The sequence below is a fragment of the Zeus faber genome (assembly GCF_960531495.2).
Source record: "Zeus faber genome assembly, chromosome: 8".
NCBI lineage: Eukaryota > Metazoa > Chordata > Actinopteri > Zeiformes > Zeidae > Zeus > Zeus faber.
In genome coordinates, this window is record NC_137195.1 from 26,656,870 (window position 1) to 26,669,708 (window position 12,839).

A 12,839-nucleotide genomic window follows, 5' to 3' on the forward strand; every position below is an offset into this window, starting at 1 on the left:
AGAGAGAGAGAGAGAGGGGGGGGCAGACAGAGAGAGAGGGGAAGAGAGAGAGAGAGAGGGAGAGAGAGAGGGGGGGCAGACAGAGAGAGAGGGGAAGAGAGAGAGAGAGAGAGGGAGAGAGAGAGGAAGAGAGAGAGAGAGAGAGGGGGGGGCAGACAGAGAGAGAGGGGAAGAGAGAGAGAGAGAGAGAGAGAGAGATAGCGGCGGGGGGGGGGACTCAGAGGGGGAAACAATGGGAGAACGCGCATCCGGATGAAGGGCAGTGTGTGTGTGCGTGCGTGCGTGCGTGCGTGTGTGTGTGTGTGTGTGCGTGCGTGTGTGTGTGTGTGTGCAGCGGCTGACGCGGGGCTGCGGAGCCGTGAAGCCCCAGTGGAGCCGAGGAGGAGAGGCACCTGGAAGAACCGATGCGCTGAGACACCGCCGCCCCACTCACCCGTGCATGGCTCGTCCCGCAGCCTTCGGAGTTGTTCTGCTGCAGCCGAGAACCTGTGCATGAAGGTGGCCCCGTGCACAGCCATGGCTGCGCCGCGGATCCGTGCACAGTGGAGCCGCTTGACTGGGGGTTTCGCAGCCCTCAGCCTCCTCTGCCTTTTAATCCCCTGCAAAGTAAGTGCATTTTTTATTTTTATTATTTTTTTTTTTTTAATTATTGTTGATGAGTATATATCGTTTTGTATTATGGATAGTGAAGTCACAACTTTGGAGCGCTCAGTAAACGCAGTGTGACGTCCATCCAGAGCCTGTCTGCGAGCGCCGCTGGTGTTAAAGGTGCAGTCCGCCCCGACGCACCGACGCTCCTGCGGTCTCTCAATCTGCCTCGGAACACAGGTATGGTGACCGGCGGTTGTATTGGAACGATCCTCAAACGGTGACAACGGGTTGTTTCGGACCGCCGCGCCCTTGCAAAGTGTCGAGTGTCGATGTTTTGCAACTATTTGTTTCAACAAAAAAAAAAAAAAAAAAAAAATCAATTAAAAACTTTTCACCGAATTGACTCACCTGCAGTGTGCGTTGCCGTCGCTCTCCGCTAGAGGGCGACCGTCTACCTAACACAGCACAGATTAAACCCTAAATATCAGGGTGCACGTTTTAACGCTAAAGCTATAGATGTGTCTGTTTGGGTTCCGAGTTTAAATGCAAGATTAATCAAATGTTAAACATTAGCTGGCAAATTTTAATCTTTCCACCGCTTCTTGTGAAAACTCATACCAAAAGCAAACGGATGCTCCTATCACTATGTGCATGATTTGAATTGATATGCACGGAAATTACTTTTCTTGCCTCAACTTTGATTGATAACTTCAAACTGATAACTATCAGCCACTAACTACCATCAATATATCAGGAGGCTGTTACTCTCCTTCAGCACTTCAGCAAAGATAAAACCAGAGGTACCCACTGGCTGCACCCCCACCCCACCACCCATCAATTCTACTACTGGCACTCAGGACCTACTAAACCAACAAGCCCACCACCACAGGATCCTGACTCGGTCCCCAACACACAAGATGTGTGTGTGTGTGTGTGTGCGTGTGTGTGTGTGTGTGTGTGTGTGTGTGTGTGTGTGTGTGTGTGTGTGTGTGTGTGTGTGCATGTGTGGCATATGTGTGTGTGTGTGCATGCGTGCGTGCTTGTGTGTGTGTGTGTGTGTGTGTGTGTGTGTGCGTGTGTGTGCGTGTGTGCGTGCGTGTGTGTGCGTGTGTGTGTGTGCGTTTGGCTTGTGTGTGTGTGTGTGTGTGTGGGTGTGTGTGTGTGTGTGTGTGTGTGTGTGTTCGCACTTCTCTCTTCCAGAAAAGCATTTGTTTGTGCACTGCCAGACATGGGTCACTGCAGCTGGTTTGTAAGTTGGGAAGGGACAAACAGATTTAAGTCGGTGTGTGTGTGTGTGTGTGTGTGTGTGTGTGTGTGTGTGTGTGTGTGTGTGTGTGTGTTCACCTCGAACAAAAGTGTTCTGGGGTCTTAACCAAACCTCTCAAGCGCCCAGAGACACATTTCCTTCTCTGCCTCTACTACATATGTGGGTAGGGTTCACATATAGGGTACTAGGCAAATCGGGATGATTTACAAGATAGCATAATGTCACGTTCTAAATATGGTCTTCAAAACATCCCCACGTTCAGATCTTAGGCGTTCACACCGCTACTGATGACACACTGTCTATCGCCCCCACTGCCACGACACGTCTGTCTCCTCGCTAAATATACCCATTATTTGGGCCTGCCAAAAGCAGGTCACAGCGTACAGTAACCCAAGGTTGGCCCTTGTTGACTGACTGTACGGCCAAGGTTGCTGTTATTTCCGTGAACTCCGAGGTGCTGAAGTTACCGTGTGGCATTTTCCCAGGGGCCACCAACGGCACTTTGCCACGGCCATTCATCGTATAGCAGCAAAATCAACAGTGCAGCGGTTAGCATTTGTTTGTTTTGCGCTGCTCGTGGACCAAAATGTGAATTAAGTGTATTAAGATTAGAAAGCAATGAGATATTGTACCAGGATCCTTCTGTAACCACAGGGAAGGTTCTCACCGTCGTTTTGTTTGATTTCCTTTGTGGATATCTAACTGTGCATACCAAAACTAATCAGATTTTTCACCTTGTATCAAAGAGTGAGAGAGAATGAAAGTAAATTCCCTTGATAAAGACCTGTGTTAGTCAAATCACACTAACTGAGGAGGCGTTGGGGGCAGGAATGCCTTGGTGCTTCACCCTTTTGGTCTGGGAAACCAATTTGGGTCCTGGTCTGGATAAATTAGCTCAGATGTTGACCCTTTGAGGGAATTCCCATTAGTTTAGCTGGCCACAAACAGACATTTAACTGGTCTAAGGGCCCGGCGCTGTGACCTACCTCCATCTGCTTTTATAACCCGCTGTTAACCAGCCCCTAACTGTAGTAAAAACTTTAGTAGCAAACACCAGGTCAAACATGATGCACTCCATCCCGGACAGGACTGTGCTGAAAAACCCTTCCTGTTCTTGTAACTTCTGCTTGACCCCGTCATCAAAAAATATATGGGCCAGGTCAAGGAGAACCTACGGAGGAAAAGGGTTGTAGGTCCTAGACAAGGGACATTGACACTAAAGACTTTCTGAAGTACCTATTTTTCTTCAAAAGTAGGAGGTTTACCAATGGGATTTTGCTTCACATAATACAGAACCTGAATTCTGAACTGTTGATACCAAGTCCTGATCTGATCCACAACTCTGAGTGTTAGTTTACGGACATTGGAACATAATAACTGATAATGATTGACATAATGAAATCCAGTTGCTTTTCCTTTAAAATATGACACATTTGATATGATAAGGTTCTTGGTCTCAGATTTTTGGATTGGGTATATATTCTCTGATATGATCCCTGACTTTAGCCTGGTGTTAAACTCATATCTGACACCAATATCTAAAAACCATTCCAACTCCTGCAAGGAATCTAAGTGGAACACTTGTTGAGATTGACTTTTTTCCCCCTTCTCACTCTTCCACGGCCGCCGCCTCAACCGTCTCCAGAATATGAGATCGTGGCTCCGTACGAGGTGGACCACCGGGGCCGGTACATATCACACGAGGTCTCCCACGTCCAGCTGCGGAGGCGGCGCAGGTCTCTGCGGCCCGACTCTGGTTCGGCAAGCTATGGAGAGGGCAACGGCGATCAAACGGTCCACTTCCAGCTCAGCGGCCTCGGACAGGACTTCCACATGGAGCTGCGGGAAGCCTCAGGGAGCCTGATTGCACCTGGCTTCACCGTCCAGGTCCTGGGAAAGCACGGCACCAGGAGCCTGAGGGCCTACCAGCAGAGGGACGACCTCTGCTTTTACCAGGGGTCGCTGAGGTCGAGGGTCAATTCCTCAGTGGCGCTCTCCACATGTGCGGGGATGGTGAGTCTTGAGTCTGGAGTCGGGTTGTGGGGAGGGTGGAGGGTCCGGGGGGAGGGGGGGGTCTGTTTTTCTGCTTGTGTTTGTTGGGAGGGGTGCCTATGTATGTTGAGGAGTAGGAGGAAGGAAAAGTGGGTTCCCAATTTGGTCCATTTTTCTGTGTTTGAAGGTTGTTGAGTGAGACAAAGGTGTTGCCAGAAAGCAACTAGGATTACTGGATCATGGTAACACCTTTAAAAGTGATATAAAACCCTTCCTTGCATTGGATACTGCTAATATAAACACAAACATAGTTTTGTCAGATGGAAAACTGCCAGAAACCACATAAGGCAAAATTAGTGCATTGATCGATCCATTGGTTGGTTGGTGGTTGGTTGTTTTGATTTACTCCGCTCATGGTATTCCAAACTGACTTTGAGTTGAGTTGCAGCACCAGATAGGATCAGAGGAACACAAAAAGGAAGTCATTGAGAAATGAATGAAATGAATGAAATTGCAGACAATAAGCCACAGTTTGCCGGCACGTTCGCAAAGCGTGGCCGTAGAGTGTGCTAACATGCTAACATGCTAGCAAGCTAGCACAAAGCCGCCAGTCACCTGGCACTTGAGTGAACGCATGTTGACTTACATGTCAGTGAAACACACGGGCCTGTAGGTCTGTTGAGAAAATGACTTGACTTGTACTTGACTTAACTTGACTTCACCCTTTTGGCTAAGTGGGCGGCCTCAGTCAATCACCGGGGGCCGCCTTTCTCATCGGGGCCCATCAATATAGTCCTGTCTTTTGGTTTGTTATGGAGAATATCTTGATATCATCTCCATGTTGTAACATTTGTCGCTAGCGTACTAACCCTAACCCTTTGGCAAGCGTTTTGATTTGCGCCAAAGGCTAACTGACCAAAAATGTCCATCCTCCTTTGGTTTTAGTGCCATATTAGTTTGCATATTTCAAGTATATTTTTGTTTTTATACTGACGGTTTGGCTAAATGTTCACGTTTGGAGGTTTTTGTACCAGACCATATTCGTTCATTTTCTTCATTGACAGATTCCAGTACTTCTGTCTTTTTTAAGTCTGGTGTTTACCTCATATGTTGGCAGGTAGTGGTGGCTGTTGTGGCTGTGGTGGTCCGAACGCTGAATGAAACTATGGAAAACACTACTGTAAGCAATGACAAAGGAGTACACTTCAGGCCCACTCCACCCATACAATCAAACTGTCACTTCAACTGTCCTCAGCCAAAGAAAAAAGCACTAGATGAACACACATGACATAATCCGCTTAGTAAGCCATGCCTGTCTCCAAGCATAAGCCCCCCTTGTGACAAAAGGTGGGCTGACTGAAAGAACAACAGCGGGATGAAAAAAATAACGGAGTTGGCCAGAGTACTCACAAGTTAAAGTAAGTGGAATTAATCAAGCTCAAAATATGAATAAACACAGTTCAGTTTACAGCTTGAGAAAGGGTAGGAACATATTGAGTCGAATAATTACTCAAGTAACATTTACTTTCATTCAAATCTGTCTCAAAGTGGCAATCCGTGAAATCGGCTGATTTGGGTGGATTACGCTACAAGAACTCCCAGAATTCGGTTTACTTTCGGTTTACCCTCGTCTTCGCTCCAAGACGGTGAATTATTTTAACAGTTTGCATTCTACTTCTTTTGCCACTGATTGATTGATTTGTGTTCTTTTTTCTCTGTCCCTTTTCATCTGAGGGTGACGTTGTATTTTGCGTATTCTTTGGCATGAAAGGCGGACCCCGCCACCAAATATGGAAACAGCATATGCTGTAGATTAACATCCATAACGCAAATACATTTGAATGGCTGTTTCTCAAATATGAGATTCATTTAGATAAAATCATCTCATGGATTACCATTTAATATATGCTTTTTGTCTGTGGTGAATATAGTTTAAATGTACCTCAGGGTTGGAGCAGATCTTAAAGTAGAAGACAAGTAGTCAGATGACATTTTAGTGATTCTGGCCGCCGCCCCAGCCGAGACATTTAAGATGAGCATTTCTTCTTCTTCTCATTTTTATTATTAATTGTGACGGATTGCAATGTTGTCTATGTTGCTGTTTGTATTTCCACAGCAAAAGACCACTGCTGTGTCTGAGAATGCCCTTTGAATCCACACAGGGAAAATACCGCATCTCCAGGGATGCTTCTTCTTTTGCTTGACTGTGTTTGTATACCAGTTTTTGTGGATGGCCTATGTGTGTGAGCATAAGTGTATACAGTATATACGCACATGTGTGTGTGTGTGTGTGTGTGTGTGTGTGTGTGTGTGTGTGTGTGTGTGTGTGTGTGTGTGCGTGTGTGTGTATGTGCGTGTGTGTGTGTGTGTGTGTGTGTGTGTGTGTGTGTGTCTTTGCCTTTCCGAGCAGAACCCAGTAAAAGAATCAGCCAGAGGTCCAGAGGTTACGGAGACTGTTAATGTGGTTCTCACGACTGGGGCGGACTGGTGCTGAAGTGGGTCAGTGCATCACTGGGAATATGACTTTTGTTCTGCTCTGAGTCAGAGAAGTGCAAAAAGTCGATCAGCAGGCCTCAAGCTGATGAGAATTTTTTCAAGATATTTCAATGCATGTTTGTAAGAAATAAAAAAAGGAATTTTGAGATCGGAGGTGCATTATGGAAACTCAGCAAGATACTCTAGTCTAGATATACAGTACTAGACTGTATTGTAGCTCTCTATTAGATCCCCATCTGCATTGAAGTTTGACTGAGTGCAGGTGTGTGTCTGTGTGTGTGTGAGATTGTGTGTTGTCATCCTAAACTACCCACACGTAGCGGTATCAATTCCAAACTCAAACTTTATATCAGCAGTATGTCTGGTCTAAACAGGGTTCACCAGACTAGAGCAGACTGCTCACAGCGGACCTTGGTCTTTGGCCGGCCGTGGCTAGCGACAGGCAAATATTGACCCGGGGAAGTCAGATCAATGGCTGGTATTGATCGGCCTTGGCACCCGGCTTCCAGGTTGAACGTGATACTAGTCAGGTGGTACCGTTCCCACCTGTGACCTTCTGCAGGTATTTCGGAGTTCGGATTTCATATTAGGCGCTGAGTGGTCTGCAGGATAGTGATGCCTCTTTGGGCTAATTTGTCTCAGTCAAAGTGGAAAGACGGACAAGGATTTATTAATTGTCCGGTGTCTTTTGGTACTCAGAATGTACAGTAATCATTTTAAATCCATTTGTGCTTGTGTTCTGAGGACTTCCAGTATTCACTGGTATAAACTGCTAGTAAGGTAATGTAATGTAATGAAATCATGAAGCCATTGTTTTACGCAATGAAGTCATTGCCATCATTAGGCATATAATGGGGAAAGGGGTGTCAGGACATGGAGAGAGAGAGAGAGAGAGAGAGAGAGAGAGAGAGAGAGAGAGAGAGAGAGAGAGAGAGAGAGAGAGAGGGGGTTGGTCTCTGATGATTATTCCTCGCCTCGCATTTTGAAGGGGTTGAAAACCTGTCCGCCTACGGGGAAGTGCCCGGTTGTAGAGCATGTGTATAAATCTTTTTTCAACCTCCTTGGTTTCCCCCGCCAGCCAAGAAACACGCTTATTGCCCCGCTTTGATGCCACTAAGGAATTCGACCACAGGATAAACAAGAAAAAAAAAGAAATACCCACTTACTTAAGAGCAAGAAGTGAGTGGAATAAAGGGGGCAGACGAGCTCACCAGCGCCAGCGTAAACCTACCAAAGAGCTTGACACTCTGCAGACACAGTGGCACACATGTGGGAAGGGGAGAGTGTAAAGTCTGGTCCTTCTGTGTGTCAACTTCATGTTGTCGCTGTAATCCGCTTTAGTCTGTTTTTTTATACGGGGTGGAGGGAAGAGGATTTAAGCGGCAAGTAAATGAGGCCCACACAGGGCCTCATTTAAAACTTGTGTCTGGAATATGAAACTCTTTTGAGGGCGGAATATTCTTCCAAACTCAAAGAAAGAAACTTGAAGATAATAGCGTCCTATTTAATTCCTGGCAAAACCTAAGGACAGTCACCTCCATGGTGGTTGTCTTGTCTCTGTCCTGACCTGTCCTATTGGCTATAAGAGTAGAAAATCTGGTTTCAATTGGGTGTCTAGGACAGAGTCTTAGTGCGGAAGTTTTTATTGCCGTCACACAATGGAAGTGGTTGATTTCAAAGTCCTACAACCCAAACCCATGAGACATAAGTCAAGTGAAGTTATCTCCACTCACACGCACACTTTGTCTGAGGATACAGGCCACGGTCTCCTCTGTATGCTGTTCAATATTGAAATGTTTGTTTTCTTACAATATACACATATATATACACACACATATACACTATATGCATATGGTATATGTATAGCAGATTTCCAGTGCTGCGCTTTTAATTAGAAATAACAGTTTCCCACCACAGCGTGAGGTCACACCGTTGTACAGATTTAAATCAATGCAAATCCTAACGGATTGACATGGATTGACGAATTGACGCTACAATCAAGCTTTCCACATCAAAGCTGACTGCGCTGTTTTTAACAGTGTAGAAAAGCACGAAGGATCACTACACCATTCATATGGTCAAATAACTTAGAATGGTTCAAATCTTGACTTAATGACTAAGGGCATTCTTCCATTCCACATCCAACTCAAGTAAAAATATCAAAGTACGGTAATTGATGTTAAATGCACTAAAGTAACAAAAGTAAAGAAACTCATATTTGACTTTGCCTTAACGTTATTGTAATAAGTTAAACTCTTGTTGAAGTTTAAAGGGCTTACAATACAGCTTTTTCTGCGCAAATGTTGAAGCTAACTCTTCCTCTCAACCAGTTGCAGCTTCTAGTACTTGCATGTGTCCCACTTTAGAGTTATTTTGCTTTGAAATAGAAAACAGCAAAATTATAAAGGCACTTAAAATTTACCAAAAAATTCTATTCCCTTAGGGTGTGTAGAAAGTGTGAAAGTAAGCGGTTACTTTTGACCCCGGCAACGTTGCAAAACAATGCTTTCTCATGCAGTGCCTTGTATCCGTAAGATCGGTTTGTCTGATCAGATTTAACCCAGGCAGGCCACGCACACCTTACATCAACCAAAGCTTCACGCTAAACATTCTCCCCTCTACAAAATCAGTTGGAGGTTTGTGTTTGTTTTTAATTTCCTCTTGTAAAAGAAGGATGGGCGTGTTTGCCACCCCGCGGGGTTAAGCAGCATATAGTTGTAGATATTGCACTGGAGCGCGGTAAACTCGTGCCACCTTTTCTCTGGGATTTCCCCCCGATAACGTCAAGATGGCTCTTGATGGGACTAGGCTTTGATGATCTCGCCGTGTGGTCCCTGTGTTACCCCCGTAGTTTTCAAACATTTAAACTGGATCACTTTAAAACAGTTTCGCAAGTCCAGACTGATGTGTCGGCATGTTTCGCCCTTGACTGATTTTCTTCGGCTCCTTCAAGGAATTCTGGTGAGCTCACCGACAAAATGCCAATGATACAGTTGGCGATTGCATCTGTCGTCGATCACAAATAAGCAATTACAATGAGAAATGTTGTTTTGGAGTCCCGGGTTTTATTTAACAATACTGCCGTGGCGTCTTCGATAAATTGGTTTCTGGCATTTCTGCAGAATAGATTTGAGAGGGCGAGCCTTGCGCTGTACGATCGCTTATGTAGGGAATTCCATTCAAGCTGTGCTGCTGTTCGCGCTGCTTATGAATGTCTGCACGCAGCGAAGGGTTCCTCGCTGCGCTGTGTCCTTGTAATCCTCCTGCAAATTATTTGTACTGATCAGAAATAAAGGGCCGGGGCCATTAACTGGCCCTTAAACGGCCCTGGACAGAGGAAAATGCTCATTTCATTGAGCCAGATATCGTTAGACTTAGACATAGCTCTCTTCAACTTGGACCAAGGTTTTGAAAGCACCGCTTGGGCCAGAGAGTTAAGTCATAAATGTGAGCCGTGCCTTTGTATTAAGCTTTTCTGCCTTAACTATCCACCCGAGAATAGAAAGAGAGAGAGAGAAGGAATGAGAGGAGGTGGGCTGGTGGGGAGGGAGAGCATTAGAGGGAGAGGGAGACAGAGAGAGAGATACTGCAGTGAGTCAGTCAGGTGCATCTTTAAATGCACCGATGCATCCTCCCCTCAGTTCCGCTTTTGCTCCCGTGCAACAACCCCCACCAGTCCTTTCCACCTTCCACCCCTCATATCTTTCCTGTTGTTGCGTGTCTGGATGCGTTTGACTCCACAGAGTCCAGCTGTTTGCGCCCTCCCAAGTAGTGTTTCAGCATTTTACGACTGCTATTTGCACCTCTCGGAGCGCAGCGTGTAATCTGATGACTTTGGCTATTTAGAAGAAGCTACCGGCGTGACCTAATCTCCCGACGTAGTGGCTTGCTTACACACGTCATGATGGAATGTATCTAGAGATTATGAAGGGATTAATTTATCTGGGTAGTCCAAATGTTATATACAACTCAGTATGTGACTATAACTTGAGTCTTACACTTCTTAAGCCTTAAGTCTTAAGCCAATGTGACTTTACAATGATACTTGATTTAGTATCAACTTGTCTGCATTTTGGGCGCTCCTGAAATCTTTGACATTTGCCATGTAACCTGACCTTCAACCACACCGGACCCATAAACGTAGCCGTCTCTATCATTATCCCGAAACTTGAACATTTCTCACTTAATATCAAAAGATATCCATTTCTCACCATATACCTGCACTTAACCAACTCCAACCCTAATACCTAAACCTAACCATTTCTGCACTTTATACATAAACTCAATAATACCTAAACTAACCTACCTGTACCAGGCCAAAATGCCTAAGAGTCAGGATGTCTAATTACCACTACATATAAAAGTTGACTGTCAAAATAAAGCTTTTTGTAATATGTTTGTTTAGTTATTGTATGAATGTATAACAAATATTGTTTTTCATTATTTACAGAGGAAATAGGTGTAGGTTTTTTTTTTTTCCAGGTCCTGTTCTTGGTGGTTCTTGAACATGAACCCAATGTACTTGCATCTCTTAATGCTCATAATTGTCAACATCGGTTTGGCGAGCACGTGGATTAACAGAGAGAACATTTGGCATCAGAGACAAAGAGAGGGGGAAAGAGGAGTGGAAGGGAGGTCATTGAAGGATCAACGTTGGGTCTCTCAGGGCTGTCTGAAGGGGAAGCGGTCCAGCCGACCAGGGCGACAGCAGACTGAAAGGCAGAGGAAACGGCAGCATGTGTGTGGAGCGGAAGGTCTCATCATGTGGCTCTCGCTTCTGCTGAGCTGCGTGCAGAATCCCTAGTGGTGGCTCAGATGTGATTATATCCCCAACACAGAGTCCTCAGAGCCACCCATCTCTCTGAATAACTCTAATAAATGGTTGATGTGACTAATCAGGACCCGTGGCCGTCTGTTGCAGCATTTATTGTTACGCTGTAAATTGAGCCCTAATTCCACCTTCTTTAGTTAGAATCCATATCGGTTTGTAGACGAAATTGTGCTTGGCAAGTGTGAAATCGTGGAGGCAGATCTCACGGTGGAAAGACATGAGGCCTGTATAAAGGGGGGCCTGTGAAAGTGAGCGGCGTAACCCATTGCGTTCATCTTCAGCCGACGCTCTCACCAGGCTCTCACTACGCCATCACATTTGTTCCAACGCTGGCAGAACAAGCCCATCACTCGTCGTCCAAGAGGGATTGTTAAATTCCCCTGGAGCTAAAACTTATTTTTAATAAGAACCACTGCTAAATTTTACAGTTGGTGGCAAGGTGGCTCAGTGGGGATTGAGCTCGCCGTGGCAGCGCAAGGCTTGATCTGTCTCCATCAACTTTACATATGAGCATACATACGTGACCCTGCAATGGACTGGAACTCCCAATCAGGGTGTCTCCTTGCCTGGATGCCCACAGTAGGATGGATGGATTGATGGATGGATAGCATTTCAAATATCAGTTATCATCTCAAAAGTAAAAGCTATGTAATGCGCTCGTCTGGTCTGCACAGTAAACATTTTGTCATTTGAGGGATCTTGTCTTGCCAATTCCGCGAGCTTGTCGCAGTTAGGATATGACAGCATGCATTGAAATCCATGACTTCTTCACATTGAATTACGCGGCCCAGCAATCTACTGTATTCTGACATTATTGCAGGTGGCACAATGGCGCCGGGTGTGAATCCCGTGTTTGACTCACCCATTACCAGTTTCCATTTCCCCTTCTCCATCTTCGTCCCAACTGGTTTCACCGCTGTCCGCATGAGTTCACCCCTAACTAAACCCCCAACATTATGGAAAGAGAGGGAAAAAACCCCACCCCTCCTTCCATTTGAGTCCCCACCAAACGCAGCCTTAAATCTCCCCTTGCTTGGGTGGGGCTTCCAAATTCTAGAAGTTTCACTTTGTCTCTCCATGACATGCCATGCATTTTCCCCCAGAGGGCTGTTTTAATTTTAGTCTACATGAGCCCTGCCCCCCCCCCAACACACACACACACACAGATACACACAAACTTCAATATGTAGCGTGTTCGGGTTTTGACAGCAGCAGAGTTCGGGGTCAGAGGCCTTCGGCTTGCCGTGACTTGGAAACAAAATTATGACAATCGTCTGTGATTGCGCAGCGCTGGGGCGAGTGCCACGCGCATGACAAGATCGTGCACTGGTTGTCACAAATGATTGTAACCAATGATCTTGGCCGCGGAACCCCAGCCAGGGATTAGCTCTTGACCGTTGGCAGGCCTGTTGGAAGGAGGCGAGTTGGAAGGTGGAAGTACACTCGCAGGAGTTCTCCATTACACTTCCCTGTCTCCCTCGTATCTCTTAGCGTGTATCATTAATACTCTCTTTCTCTCTATTACTTTGATTGGCGATGCGTTGGGTGGTGGGCGAACAGATTTTTGCCTTGCTGACGCATCTTACACCGGCTTCTCCGGTGGAGGGCGAACCGATTATCTCCCAAGGCCCCCCATTGTTTTTTTTTTGTTTTGTTTTTTTT

The 12,839-nt window shown here is 45.8% G+C and overlaps 1 protein-coding gene across 1 annotated transcript in view; it reads left to right on the plus strand.

Moving 5' to 3' along the window:
• Positions 1-450: 450 nt before the first annotated feature.
• adamts16 (ADAM metallopeptidase with thrombospondin type 1 motif, 16) overlaps positions 451-12,839 on the plus strand; it is a 61,227-nt gene continuing 48,838 nt past the window's right edge. The window contains exons 1-3 of the mRNA XM_080004867.1: positions 451-606; positions 738-828; positions 3,504-3,871. Of these exons, the coding sequence (XP_079860993.1) occupies positions 493-606; positions 738-828; positions 3,504-3,871 (573 nt within the window). The 5' untranslated portion in view covers positions 451-492. The remainder of the gene's footprint in view (positions 607-737; positions 829-3,503; positions 3,872-12,839) is intronic.